General features: G+C 40.3%; 1 protein-coding gene across 1 annotated transcript in view; it reads right to left on the bottom strand.

Annotated features, from left to right (window-relative positions):
- SCARF2 (scavenger receptor class F member 2) overlaps nt 1-12,043 on the bottom strand; it is a 121,384-nt gene extending 109,341 nt beyond the window's left edge. Inside the window, exons 1-2 of the mRNA XM_072126540.1 lie at nt 12,005-12,043; nt 9,680-9,903 (exon numbers count right to left, since the gene is read on the bottom strand). Of these exons, the coding sequence (XP_071982641.1) occupies nt 9,680-9,903; nt 12,005-12,043 (263 nt within the window). The remainder of the gene's footprint in view (nt 1-9,679; nt 9,904-12,004) is intronic.
- Between the last annotated feature and the right edge of the window lie 4,220 nt (nt 12,044-16,263).

Genomic DNA, 16,263 nt, shown 5'->3' with positions numbered 1-16,263 from the left:
TACAGGCGGTCCCCTACTTAAGAACACTCGACTTACATACGACCCCTAGTTACAAACGGACCTCTGGATATTGGTAATTTATTGTACTTTAGTCCTAGGCTACAATAAACAGCTGTAACAGTTATCACTGGTGTCTGTAATGTCTGTAATGAAGCTTTAGTGTTTATCCTAATTCTTATGACAACCCAACAGTTTTAAAACCCAATTGTCACAGAGACCAAAAAAGTTCTGGCTGGGATTACAATGATAAAATATACAGTTCCGACTTACATACAAATTCAACTTAAGAACAAACCTACAGACCCTATCTTGTATGTAACCCGGGGACTGCCTGTAATACAAATGCAACCTTAATATGACTCTAATAACACATCTATATTATGTCTATCCAGTCTTCTGAAAGGTTTCTCTTACCATTAGACCTGATATTCTCTAAGCCACTACTGCCCCCCACTTATTCAGTATGCTACATCATAATAACCTGTTCATCTTAACGTACAACCTTTACCATAAATGCTGCATCATGTAGTCCTATCTTTTAACTTGGATTTCGAGAACTTCAGATTCCAGGCTGGCTTACTTCACGCAGAAATACATTTCGGTAAAAGGTAAAAAGTTCTTCAACAAAAACACCAGCTCTACATTGTCAAGAAATCTAAATATGTAAAAGAAAATATATGTAATAAGTTGTCTTTTGTTGAGTTTTTCTCTAGTTTACGGAAGTCGATTGAAGATCCCTGTAAGTTAGTACAAATATCCTTATGAAGTTCTTAGTTTTCATTGCACAACTTTGTTGAAAGAAGCTCAAATACTGTTCTGTTCAGGAAAGCAGAACTGAAATATAGCAAAAAGCATTTCCCACAGTTCCCAAAAACAAAACTAGTTGGCTGAGGAAGCTTACCCTTGATCTGGCATTCATTAATCTGTGAGAAATCCCCTTGCTTAAAAACTTCAGGGTTTCTTGAAATTATTTTTTGCATCTATAATTGCATCTCTCTTACATATTTCAGGTCCATTTGTTCCAATGGATTTTGAACTCAACTTGTTCTCATTATGACAAGTTGCATTCTGAGACGTGGTGGGCTCAAACTCTACTGCTGCTCAGCAATGGGATTTGGGCCACTAACAGCTCTCTGTCGGGTTCGTACCTCAGAACCCTGCCACTACCAGAGGTCCACCCACCACAAGGCAACTCATGTTCTATGTGTGAATCACGGAAACCTTACTGTTCCGAATTTGCTGCTTGGGCAGTTGCCTCACACACAGGCACCTTTATGGGCCCTTAAAAATTAATTTGTCAGTATGCTACCTGTTGATTCAACATGGATATAAATGAGCGGATTTGAACCTTAAATTCAGGTACAGGGTTTGGGTGCATCCTGTGCAACCCGGACATGTTCCCGGACATGCCTGGCCAATCACAGCAATGGCTAGTAGCTAGGGGTGTCAGTTTGCTGCATGTCTGCTAATCCGCTAAAATGTCTGGGTCGCATGAGACACAACTGCTCCTGAACTTAAAGGGGTTGTCCACCTTCAGCAAATAATTGATACTGTTTGTGTTAGTACAAGGCATACAATTTTCCAATATACTTTCTGTATCAATTTCTCACAGATTTCTAGATCTCTGCTTGCTGTCCTTCTATAGAAAGCTCCTATGTTTACTGTTTCTGTGATGGACATGCAGGGGCATGAGTCGTTAATATCACAGGGAATAATCATAGCTGTATGATAATAACTGCTTGTGCACCTGCATATCCATCACAAGACAATGGACAGATTTCTATCCACTGGAAGTAAATGTAGCAGCTTTCCATAGACAGCAAGCAGAGATCCAGAAAACCATTAGGAATTGATACAAAAAGTATATTGGAAAATTGCACAACTTTTCATTACACAAACCATGTCAATTATTAAAGTCCCAATCCGCTCATCTCTATCCATGTGCTATGATTAAATAACTAGCATAAAGACAAATTCATTTCTAAAGACTCATACAGGTGTGTGAGGTTTTCACGTACCCGTGTGTGAGCCAACTGCCCCAGCTGCAAATTACAGAGATGGTTCCTATTGCTACCCATATTTGTGGTTCAGCCTATTTTTTTCTACACTCTTTCTGTTTGTAATCATTGCACACGTGGTAGCATCAGGTTGTTGGAGTACAGTACCTGGCTAAAAGGAGTGGGAATCGGCTCAGAAGGTGAGAATATGACATCAGTCTGTCCATAGCAATTTAACATTGTCACACTTGAGGAGGGAAAGTGAGTAGAAAAGTCTCTTGGAAGAGTCTGTGGACCCTCTGGACCACCACGGGAGATGGTATGAGGCCTGCGGTGGCAGCCAAGGTAGTACGGCAGGAAACAGTCCAAACCTGATATAACAGCAGGAAACACGGAGGAATACTGGTGATGCTGGCACGGATTGGAGATTCTGCTGGACAGGAACCCTGGAAGGCACAGCAGGTCACAGGAATGGCAGAGACACAGACACTGGTAACACTGGAACACAGAGAAACACAGGGAACACTGGAGGGCTTTCTATTAGCAGGAAATGATGCTGAAGATCCAGCAAGGAAGGAAGGGAGATGCCGGATTATAAGGGCTGAGCCGGATTAGCAAACTCCAATCAGGAGGACGCTGGCCCTTTAAGTCCTGAGAAATCGGTGCGCGCGGAGGTAGGAGGCATGCGACTTACACGCTGGGACCCAAAGTACAGCCAGGAGCCAGGAGAGGTAAATCCAGGCAGGGGGATGGGGACAGGTACACAGCGGAGCACGGGTGTACCCTCGATCCACGACATGGATCAAGGGAGTATCATTGACAACAATTTAACAAAATATGCAAACCATATAGAAAAATTTTTTTCTAGTTATATAGAAATTTTATATATTTCAGCTGACTGGTAAAAGAACCAGTGCTAAATATTTTATAAATGAAAATTGGACAGTTGGATCTAGCAAGCAAAAGTGCATGGAATTTATGGAAGCTCTAACAGTAGTTTAGGTCAAATTTCATCTCTACTGCCTATGGATAATTACCAAAAAGTTTCCTAGAAATATATCTACATACATGAGAATATAAAATAACAAAATAACCACTTATAGCTGATCAAAAAAAAAAGTTAACGTCTAGCTGGCACCAAATAGCTTTTTCCTAGACATAGTAAATAGGATTGTAATCACAGGTATCAAAGATCCAGACTACATGCACATTGAATATACGGTAGTACAGACATGCATTAAATTTTATCTCACATTGTTTCACTATATGTACAAAGATGATAGAGTCTGCTTCTAACAGTATTTCTTTATTGAAATGTATGACAAAATTTTAATAACTTTTCAGACACTTTACTGTTTTAGTGCCCCGTTTGAGTAATTACATGTCTTCATCATCATTCATATTCATAGCAGCTTTAAAAATTCAACTAGTCGCCCCTTGGAAATAGACAGAGGTTAAATTAGATTCAGATATATGTCCCATCAGTTTAACTCTGAACATGTCATCTGATGTCCCAAACTGCACTGTTCACTGGTAATAGAAAACCAACAACATTCTGTCTTCAGTAGTCACAAAGGTTATGACCTAAACACAGATGGCTGGTGGTACTGAGACTGATGGGGGCCAAAGGTGAGTATACATATCTTTTTTATTTCAATTTGGTGCAGATACGCCACAGTAGATTTCCCTGTGGTAGTACTGTATCCTAGCCTTAAGGCATATCATCAATATCTGACTGGGGGATCCCAGAGGTAAACAATGAATAGGCAGAGAGCGCCATGTTCCCTTCAGCTTTGATGTCGGAGTCAATGCCAGAGTAAGGTTATAGAGTCTGTTCCCCTCAAATATCATATTGATGGCATATCCTATAGAGGGGTCTTCAATACTGTAATCCCAGGAAAAAATACTAAGCATCATAATGTCTAGATTAACCTACTTTTACTGCTTTTACATTTTTCCAGGTTTTTTTTAGGTTCCAAAAACTTTTTGGTGCAATTTTTGGGCACAAAATGTACCCAACGAAAAGCTAGTCTACACCGCTCAAAAAGTCAAATATATTAGCAATATCATTATTACTTTAGTAACAACCTCTGCATTTAAAAGTCAAAGATCAAAAAACAAGCAGACATGGCTCTAGCAATAAGTAAGTAAATGATATTCCCCCCCCACACACACACACACAAACACAATCTGCCGCTTCTTCAATGCTCATGTCTATGTGGCTAGAGTGAGGGCGGTTGTAGATTTTTGTTTTGATTTACCAAAAAGAACACATAACTGTTAAACTGTATCAGGATATCACTTCAGTAGTTCTGGGTTCTGTCTGCTACACCCTAAATGCACATGGAGTTAGTTTGTCAGTATAAAATCACTCATGGACAACGGGTCTTTCACTTTGGCTGCACACCTTGAGATACATTGAAATACATTGAGGTTTGTAGTAATAAATGTTCTCGTATAATGATTTTTGTCTCATTTGAGACTTTTTTTGTCTCAACTGAGATTAAAAAAAAGGCTCCAAAAGTAGTTCAAGAAACCAGAGAGCGTGGTGATAAATTTCCCTCATATTGTATAAATGATAATGTAACTTGAAGCTGCTAGACTTATATATAAATCCAACTCATCATATGGCATGCTAGTATATAGTGCTGTGTATTTGGGCTAAAGGCCATATCTTGCCTACAAGCAAAAGAATATAGTAAGGAGTAAAGAAAATGTCTACATTAATGGCAGTAGATAAAACGCTGCTAATGATATCTGACCCCTCCATTCTCTCTTTAACTGTCCCCAACAGGAATAAAACTTTCACTATAGGAATTATAAAGGCAAAAAAAGTATTAATCTCCTAATTAAGTTCTGCCACTTGCTACAATTATACCTTCCAGGATTTCATTCCAGAATCCATAAAGAATTCAAGCAAAGGATATATTCATCACATTAGCTGAAATTTATTGCCTTCCAAAAGCAATATATTGCAATATAATTGAAGTGTTGAGGAGACGTAACATAATTAACTGTTAGAAAAGTCTCAGGTACAGCGCGTTATTATAAAAAATTAAAGGAACCGGCAATACACATCATTTGGAAATGGCTGCTGTTTGGCGGTAATTTCTGAAATGACTTTTTATGGAATTCTCCGGCTGTCAATGAGAAATCCATTCTCATTGTGTCACTCTTCATTAAGCACAAGGGATACACAGCTGGGAAGGTGAGATATAGGCTTCCGATAGTTACTGCCTTTGCTTAGATGTTGAACACATTGAACTGATCAATACTCTGTTACGCCATGCCGGGGCCCCTCCTAAGGGAAACTTACTGAGATCTTCTACCTCAAAAATTATTCTTCACACTGGCCACTTTACAATATTATATAAATATGTTTTCAGTGGCATCTATGGCTGGAAGGAAAATTTTAAGCGAAAATTTGAGATGGTCTCCAAAGTGAAATCTATTCCAGATGCAACAATTATAATGTACAGTTTGTAGTACTGTTTTTTTTTACATTAGGCAAACATACCTTATTGTTTCCCTAAGGCTCCATGACCTATATGCAACCACATCCTCTGCAGTGATTGGACACTTTTCTACCCCAGCTAATAGAAACTGCTGCTGGGAATCTTTACCTTGTGTGTATAATTGTGGGTACCACTCTATAATGTAATCCTGGAATTGAGTCAACCATTGTTCCGGTCATACCACTTTCTGTGCTGAAGCTTAGCAGGAGGTGTGTGCAGGGGGTGTGCAGGACGCACGCAGGGGGCATGTTTACTGGAGGACAGAGGAGGAAGGGGGTGTTGTAGCCTGACTCAGCTAAGGAACACCTGACTGACTCAATTCAAAGGATTACAATGCAGAGTGGAGGCTCATTTTATCATTCACAGGAGCCGCTTACTAATTCGAATAACATCATGCAGAGCAAAGCACTATAGAAAGAGCAGTAGGACCTTGGTTTGGGGGGGAGGAGGCTAGATGTGCCTGACAGGTTCCCTGCCGGCATGAATGCAACTTAAAGGGGTAATTCCATCTAAAATATTCTTGACATATCCGCAGGGTCCCTGCACCTATCTTGGGAACAGAGATCTGCTGGCCTACTTCCTTCTGTGGCCACACTCCATTCAGCTCCATGGTTGTGCCGAGAATATGGTCCCAACTCTTGATGACACTTCCATAGAGTTAAATAGAGAATGGCCATGCATGCCTCATTCTCTCCATTCAGCCTGGCTGCGGGAAGGAGGTCAGCCGACCTCCGCTCAAGAGATAGTGGGAATCGCGCTTATCATCTATTTATGACATTTATGGGTCCTGCCATAACAGTTTAAAATTGCAGTTGCTACTGTACCCTCAAGACTACTCATTCTGCTCCTACTCCATGCTTCTCCATGGGGAGAACTGCTGATGTCATGCTTCTCTATGCAAAATCAATAGTATTATGGTCCTTGAATGGCCTGACTTCACAGGGAAGATACTACGACGCTTGCACACGATTTGCAGAAAGTCAGCTGTTCGAGGGCCAGATGTCCATAAGTAATTATTGGTACCAAACTGCAGTTATAGACATCATAGAATGACAAAGTATTGCAAACACAGTTACACCTTATAATAATTAAGGTGACAATCTTTTGATCCAGACAATAGGGGCGCCACAAAGTGGCATAGAAGCCTGATATAATCACAAATTATTTTTCTCCTTCCACCAGCGTGAAGGGGTTTCAGCCGGCAAGTAATTTGGCTGCATCTATTTCGTAGCCCGGTCCTAATAAAACTCTGCGCAGCCACCTGTCGGATATGTATCCAGATGTGCCGGCGAGGCGGTGGAGTTATCGTATCATAAATGATCCCTAAATATTGGTTGATTAAAAAAGGGAAATTTCTTTTTTGGGCTTACAGCACTCCAATGAATAGTGTGCAAAATGTTTTTAGAAAGCAAATTTTGGCTGCACTGCAAATCATCATCATTAAAGTTGTTGTTAAGTTGCAAGTCATGTGAACAATGTTGAAAATCACTCCTTTCGTATTAATATAACCCCTGTCCTACACTGTTCTGTGCATTTTAATTCATTAAGTTAATAGCTAACTACTGTTCTGGTAAAGGAAAAAGGGGAAATTCCAAAATATCAACCCGACATTCCAACCCCTTTCAAGTCATCTGCTCAAAGTTGTAGAAGTAAGAACATCAGGAAATGTCATGTGGCCTGCTGACAGAATGCTCTGATGGACGGAAGGATAAAATAGAGACATTATCATATCTTCCTGGAACCAGGAGGGACCAGGGTTTTCAGATCTTTAGAAATTGCAATGACATTGTACTTTGCATATTGTATCAGGTAAAGAAAGACTTTTTTTATACCTGTGTTATAATTTACAGAAGGTTAGATAAGGCCTGGGAATCTGACCATCATAGTGGTTATAGCCTTGTCTTGGGCATTCAAAAAGGAGAATGAGGACCAAAATGTATTCAGTATGTTTAGGTGAAGCTCCAGTGCACCTTTACGGCCAATGGTCCATTCATTTCTTTGGGGCTGCCAGAGACTACTGTCCTGGCTGCCTCACAGTAGGTAATAAAGCTCTAGTTACTCATGCCTTACTCACATGAAGAACACAGGTTAGAATATGGTGCCTCCATTCTTCTGAATTCTTGTGGAGTCCAACTTCTGGGGATCTGACACATTACAAGAGTCAACACACCCAAAGTCAATAACTAAAATAGATTTGTTATATAAGGTTTCTCTGTATGTTTGTTTCTGTAGCTAACTGCTTATAGGCCCATAAGATTAATATGAGCAGGTCTGGAGAACTCTGAACCTCACTGTAGCCCTAGTTTACTCTTACGTTTGCAAAAGACTCTGAATCTCAATGATCCACAACAAGTGCGCCCTCCTCATACAGATGTGAGGTGTCTATGATAAGTCCAGATGTATGGCCCAGCCACCTGTGATTAATGGTGCCCCGTCTGTTATCTCTGTATCTGTAGTGATGCTCACTAGGCTGGTCCCTGGCATGTGTGTGCTGGTAATGCAGATCTTGGGTACCTTCTCTACTATATAGGTAACTGGAGTATAGAGCCTCTATTATGTTTTTTTTTGCATCTATAAACTGCCATCATGAAAGCATAGTGTACACCTCAGAAAACAATATACAGATAAATATGTGTTTAAAATATCTGATAAATATTATGTAGCGTCTACAAATTTAATGGCAGTTATTTATTAACAACTCTCAAACTTTGTTTTTTTGTGATCAACTATTGACCACTTCCTTGTTTGGGTCACCTTTACGTCAAACACTGTGATATAAGCTCAGCAGATCTGTGAATGCAGAAGAACTGATGGATCATGGGAAAGATGCACCAACCAATGAGGGTATTTAGATGCAGGGTTGGATAAAATAATGCCTAGCTGCAGCTCTGGTGAAGAGGCTGACATCTTCCTGTACTTACTTGTAATTGTCAGTGAGGTACCTGAACAGGTTCCACCACCCTTTGCTCACCTCCTGTATCCTAAAGCCTTCTATTCGGCATGATGCTCAAGCCTCAATTTTAACCTTATGCGCTCCCCACTAAAATTTTATCCCAAATTCACAGTTTGTGAGATCATCAACCTTATATAAAACGTCCAACTGGTTATAAGAAACCAACTACAAAATCTTATCTAGGAGCAAAAAAAAAAAAAACAACTCATAACGTTGGTACACCTTTGTCCTACTAATGTATAACATTTACTAATAATGAGCTTTAAATAGCTATAAGGGGGACGACACACACAGGAGCCGTGGAGTACAGTCACACATGCCACCGCTGTTTACCCAAAGAACCAGAAAACCATAAACCAACAACCAGTTAATAATATATTGTAACCAGCGAGCAGAAAACAGCCGCAGTACGCATGCCCATGGACGCATCATGGCTGCTGCACTATTCAGCTATATCAAATAGATACAAATGTATGGACAGTAACAATCATTTTATATATGTTATAATACATGAATTTCTTGTATATGAAATGGAATATTGCTTCAGTAAAAGTAAACTATTCAATGAGATTCCATCAACACAACTGCAACTTAACTGCATGGAAAATGTTCACAATATGCAAAACAGATTGGTAAAATGTTATCCAAAATTCTTTTTTTTTTTATTTACTGTGGATTACACTCCCAATTCTGCACTGAATGCAGCACATGCCCTTAAACCTGTATACCCTTTATCCGTGGATGGATAAATGTGGGACAGTACACAGCAATGGCCCTTTCTGGCAGGAATTGAGAGGAAGGAGATTAAATTAACATTAGAAAAGTTTGTTCCAAACTTTTTTGTGAGAGCCCTGCCAGTCTGGAGACCACCATGATCAGTCCCCGGGTAAAGCTCCGTTATCTCAGCTGTGTAGAGGCAGCAGGTCATGGAGTTTTGGAGGGGGAAAGCAGAGGGGGAATTTCTGGGCACTGCTGCATACTGATCTCCCTCTATAACTGTGAGCAGACTGCAGAAAAGTTTGTCAACTTCTGGTAAAGTTTTCAGTGGGACTGTCTGTCACACTGATCATCACATACCCAGAGAATAGGACTGCTGAAAGGAAGAAGATAAGGTACCAATAACATATATATATATATATATATATATATATATATATATATATATATATATATATATATATATATATATATATGTATACATAACACACACTTACCCTGGGGACTTGCAGACATTCCTCCCTCTAGGATTCAGTTCCTGGCCACTTCCATAGTTTATACAGCAAAAGATTAAAATCACCACAAAGAAGAAGTAAGAGGCTGGTGTCCCCTTGTGTTTCACCAGCAGCAGAGTCCATTCCCTCTCACATGTTCCCTCCATCCCAGAGAACTTTCCTCCTCTCCTCATCCCCATCCGATCCAGAGAAGCCGATTGCTCAATCTGACACCCAACTCACTGCAAAGTTTCAGAGTGCCCCAGAGGCAGCTGGCAGGGGGCAATAGATGGGCATCTCAGCATGGGGCATAGGGGGAGAAATCCAAGGGTCTAGAAGTCCAGCTGCAGCAGCCTCCCGGGGTCCTGGATGTGCAGAGGATGAGGAGGGACTCTTGTTATTGTACAAGGGAAAGGCAGCTCAGTCCCTCGGACTGCCAGGCAGCTTGAAGTGATTTCTACGACAGGAGTGGCAGAAGGAAATTCCAGATTTGCTACCCTGATCCTCCAGGAGGTGGGGCATAGTGGACGTGTCCCACCCAGACATGAACACTATGGGCATTGCTGCTACAAGTCCCACAAGTTCTCTCCTCTGCTCAGAGATGTAGCAAAGTCCCAGATTCTTGGAGGAGGAAGTGATCCCTGAGCACATTTCCTCAGCTGCACCAACCGCTTACACGTCTTAGTATTCACCAGCCCCATGTAAGATACATGTGCAGATCTGATCGTCATTTACAGGAACTCTGAAAACTTTTCATCAGCTCTGAAAAGTTTAGACAAGATGTTGTAAGTTTGTTGTATGGAAATGTTGCAGTTTTTAGATATGTGTAAATAATATACAGTATATTACAATATCAGCAGAGTATCTGCAGCAGAAACTCACCAGTGGTGCAGATTAATGAAATAGAGGATGTCAAAATCTACCATCAAAATCCATCATGAACCAGCGACACTTACTTATAGAGACAGGGACCATGACTGCGGCTATCTTCTTATATTTGTTTTAATCTTATTATATATTCTGGGGGTGTTACCAGAGCCTCTCTTTGCTGTAGCACCACAGGTTGTTACAATGTGCAGGAGCACTTCCTTCTCCCGCTGTGAGATGATATTTCCTCTGCTGCTGTGAGATTAGGCAGATGTAATCTCACACTGAGGACATGTATGGGGACTACATATATACTGGGGGGCATGTGGGGGGACTACATATATACTGTGGAGATGTGTGTGGGGACTGTGTATACATACTGGGAGGACATGTGTGGGGACTACATATACACTGGGGGGCATGTGGGGGGACTACATATATACTGGGGGGGCATGTGTGGGGACTGCATATATACAGGTTGGGCATGTATGGGGACTACATATATACTGGGGGGCATGTATGGGGACTACATATATACTGGGGGGCATGTGGGGGGGCTACATATATACTGTGGAGACGTGTGTGGGGACTGTGTAAACATAATGGCAGGGCATGTGTGGGGACTGCGTATATACAGGTTGGGCATGACTGGGGACTGCATATATACCGTGGGCATGTGTGGGTACTGCATATATACTGGGGGCATGTGTGGGGACTGCATATATTCAGGTTGGGCATAACTGGGGACTACATATATACTGGGGGGCATGTGGGGCGACTGCATATATACTGGGGGGCATGTGTGGGGACTGCGTACATACTGGGGGCATGTGTGGGGACTATGTAGGGACTACATATATACATGGGAGGGAATGTATGAGACTGCATACATACTGGGGGGCATGTGTGGGGACTGCATACATACTGGGGGGCATGTGTGGGGACTGCATATATACTGGGGGGCATGTGTGGGGACTGCATATATATTGGGGGCATGTGTGGGGACTGCGTATATACTGGGGGCATGTGTGGGGACTATGTAGGTACTACATATATACATGGGAGGGAATGTATGAGACTACATACATACTGGGGGGCATGTGTGGGGACTGCATATATACTGGGGGCATGTGTGGGGACTGCATATATACTGGGGAGCATGTGTGGGGACTGCATATATATTGGGGGCATGTGTGGGGACTGCGTATATACTGGGGGCATGTGTGGGAACTACATATATACTGGGGGAATGTGCCGTGACTACCTATATACAGGGGGGGGGGGCTGTGCTATCTAAATTAATTAGGATTTGCTGGTGTTAAATATGAATGTGGGGAAACTATATGATTGTATATAATATTATATATTATTATCTCTATATGCAGAGGGCACATTGTGGTAATTTTGATATATAATATTGTATAATATATATAATATTGTTACACCAGGACCTTCGCTTACGTCCAACTTCTGGCACTGGCTCCCAAACGGAGCCGGCATTAGAAGCAGCGGATGTCGGCTCTATATTACAGCAGACACTGTGTTCTAGCACTAAGTATGACCGCCGTGTGTAAGGGTCTTCCCTGTAGAGATTGGATTAGCATCACTGGTTCATGTTCAAGTTTGTATAAAGTAAAAACAAGGTAAAAAAAAAAGTTTACAACATTAAAATAAATAAAAAATAAAGAAATAAAATATAAGCCCTTAATAACACATTCCCATACAAACACTTAATAAAGTATTAAAAACACAAATACACAAAAGATCACCACATACTTGCTATTGACACGTCCGTAAAAATCTGTGTAAAAAAAGACACTACTGGACCCGCACAGTAAACGCAACAACAAAAAAAAAACATTCACAAAAAAGATCGTTTTTCATTAATACCCTTAAAAATGCTCTAAAACTGTTTTTAAAAAGTCATGCACTCTAAAATATGACCACTTCTAGCAAAAAATAAGCCCATAACCCAATTTGTCAGCCTTAAAAAATAAAAATGTTATGCATCTGAAAAGATGGTGATGCTAACATTAACAAGATTTTCTGCAAATTAGTTTTGAGTAAAATTCAGAAAAAAAATTTAAAAAATCTATATAAATGAGATATCTCCGTAATAATGGTGACCCAAAGAATACAAATAACATATTATTTTTATGGTATGGTAAACGGCCAATAAAACAAAACAAGAAAATCTTACCATAAATTGCTGATTTTTATTTTCTTCACCAACAAATAGTTAATAAAATATTATCAATTCGCTATAGATGCCCCACAATTGTGTACCAGAATAGTGCATATCATGTGGCAAAAAAATAAGCCCCTATGTGTTCACATTAAAAAAAAGAAAAAAGTTATATCCTGTACAATTTGACATAGCAAATCTGCTCTGGATGTTTCTCCTTCTATTCTATGCCCGGCCGTGCGCCCATACAGCAGGTTACCACCACATATGGGGTATCAGCACACGCAGCAGAAATTGGGTATCAAACTTTGAGGAGTCTTTTTTTCATTTAATCCATTGAATGTTAACTTTTCGACCTAAAATGAATGTATTGTCCAAAAATATTACAATTTGTTGAACGCATCCTCATTTTGTTTTAATCCCAATCAAACACCTAAAGGGTTAACAAGCTTCTTTAAAGTTCTTAAAAGTGTAGTCTAGCTGTTATTTAGGCCTCTCACAGTCAATTAAAAGTCAAACAGGTCCCTCTAAATACGGGGTTGGGAGATTTTCCAAAAAATTTGAAAAATGGCACCCAAATTCTAAGCCTCATAGCATTCTAGTAAAATACCTGGAAGCCCAAAAAACCATGCCAAATTTTTGAACTAATTTTTGAACAGTCTCAAAATCCGCTGCATATGTTAAACCGTTCCAAAGCTATAACAATTTATAGTCACACAGGGCAGATTTGAAAAATGGGGCCATGTTCTATAGGCCAAAATAGTCCTGAAGGGGTTATTCTTGTAAACAGTCAGTGTTTATGTTATTTTTATAATGTCAGGAGCAAGCTGGTTGGATGATCCCCTGAGCTGGACACTCCCCAAGGTTATATAAACCTTGGGTGTGGAAGGTTCTGGTCTCTTTCCCCTGAGGTCTCTCAGGAAGAGCCCAGAGAATTCTGAGGCACAGCACTCCTCAGCTGCGGAGCCTGATTACGGTTTCTTAGCTTAAGAAACTGGCAAAACATTTTCTTTAGTACACAAGGTTGTTATTTTTTAAAATGTATTAAAACACTATAAAACCTGTATACATTTTTTTCCTGTGATCGTACCGAGCCAAAGATAAAGTAGATGTATCACCCAAGCCACAAGAAAATGGTGTAAATTGTACAATATGTACCTTGACTATGCTGAGTAGGTTGGACCTTTAAAGGGGGCCTGTCACCCATACTGTAAATTCGGCACTAGGAGCTGCTTATTAAATTAAGAAACCTCCAATAACGTTATCTAACACTGCTGCGGAGTACAATGTAAACGCCAGACCGCTCTCAAAACAGTCCGACGTATTCATGAGGGGGCAATGCGAGGCGCTGCCTCTTCCCCGGACCACCCCGCTCGCTCCATAGGCTGGCGGTGACCTAATAGAATCTAATAACTCATCAGTTGGCTGCTCGTGTGGCAGAATAGCAGCGTTGCGCTCTGTATGAATCCTGCACGTCTACATAAACTGTATTGCAATGTGCCGATAACAGCCTATCCAATGAGTCACAAGAAATATACTTTGGCAGCCAAAAAAAGAATACGTTTTCGATCACAGAAGAGTCTTGGATGAGAATTAAAGTAATGAATTATTTAGTGTTTAATGCAATGTTATCGAGTTATTATCCTGCCAAATTTCTTGTTTTGAAGTGACAATGCCTAATTCAATTAACTTTACTCTGATAAAAAGAAAAAAACTGGGAGATCTTAATCAAGGTTCCAATTTCTCTACAAAAACGAATACGACCTCATTTTTAAGCTGAGAAAGCCTGTGATGTTCTCTAAGCGACTGTACTAAATGTAGAGAAATGTAAAATTATATAGATGTCCTTTTCATGTGATAGCCTTATCTGCAACCCATTGTACAGAACAATGTTTTACAACGACTTCAGGATGTTATACACTGATAATGGATTAGGAATATATTAAGGGGCCGTATCTCATTGCAGGATAATGATTTAGGTACTAGAAGAGAGAAAAAGTTAAACATTTGCTATAATAGATAGAATTGAGGAAATAAGTACAGCTATATAGTTGATAACATTCCCCAAAAAATGTATCAATCATCGCTGTATAATGGCATGGTCCATGGATGGATTTTAGTGGTGATCCCTAGGCATCCCAAACCTACAATGGCCATGACTGCTTCCAAGACGGACAAAAAAGCTTTTTTTGTTAGGGTTCCTGCATTAAAGCTTACTGATAACCATTAGGTAGTCGTAAACTTAGATGGAACATTTCAGGCTTCAAGTAAGACCAGGAGACACGAAATCAGGACAAACTGCGAAAAAAAATGATTAAACCCCCCTTACTAGTCAGTCAATACAGACTGGGAAGGTATATATTCATTGATTGTATACTAGAAGGTGTACGTTGCGTTTTGTCATTTGTATATATCCCTCCCCCATACAATGGTGAAATAATGAACTGCCTGCTGCAATTCTTAGAGAATAAACCAAACTGCCCAGTCTTATCATGCGGAGACTATATCTGTGTTATCAACGAAAAACAGGACAGGATAAATTTAAATAAAAGAGCAAAGGCAGAAGGAGCAACTCCACTTAAAAAACTTTGTACAGAGATTGGACTAATAGATATTTGGAGACATAAATATGGGGGGGGGGAAGCTTTTTCCTGCCATAGTAGTTCTTACCAATCTCTTTCGAGAATAGATATGGCATTATGTAATGACTTATGTTTGAGATATGTTAAAAAGGTGGGGTATGAAATAAATCCCCTCTCTGATCACTCGCTTTTGATAGTGGATTTATGTATGAGGGACACTGACGTAGGGCTACGTACCCCCTTAAGAATTAATGCCCATTGGCTAACAATAATGGACGAAGACGAAATTATACTATAGGATTTAACTGAGTTCTGGGACAGGAATAGAGCCTCGGGAAATATAACAGAAGCCTGGGATGCAATGAAGGCCTTCCTAATGGGGCTATTGTTTAGCAAAATAGTGTGGATTAAGAAGGTGGCCAGAAAGAAGGAAGAGAGCTTAAAAGAAAAAGTGCAGAAAATTAAAGATAGACACGCTATAGACCCCACAGAGGAATCTGGCATGGAGCTGGAAGAGGCACACACAGAGTATAAAAATTTTTTATTAGAAAAATCACAGCATGCATCCTTTTTCTCCGGGTATAAACGGTTTCATGAGGGAGGAAGGCCAGGGAAGTTATTGGCAAATATTGTAAAGCAACAAGAACACCAGAAAAATAAAGATGTCATACGGAATAAGATAGGGGAAATTACAGATAGGCCAGAGGAAATTAAGGACATCTTTTTAAAGAATTTTGAGGAACTATATAAATCTGCACCCGGCACAGATGGTCTGCCCTTTGAGGTCTACAGGAGGTTCGGTGGAGTATTACTTCCGGCCCTACTGGAGACATTACAGGGGGCAATGATTGGGGGCATGCTCCCCAACACAATGAACAAGGCAGTTATTACACTAATATTAAAGAAGAGTAAGGATATATATGAGGTGGACTCTTACCGCCCAATATCCTTAC

The sequence above is a fragment of the Engystomops pustulosus genome, chromosome 1 (assembly GCF_040894005.1).
Source record: "Engystomops pustulosus chromosome 1, aEngPut4.maternal, whole genome shotgun sequence".
NCBI lineage: Eukaryota > Metazoa > Chordata > Amphibia > Anura > Leptodactylidae > Engystomops > Engystomops pustulosus.
The sequence above is the reverse complement of the archived record's forward strand: the minus strand, read 5'-3'. Positions and strand labels throughout refer to the sequence as shown.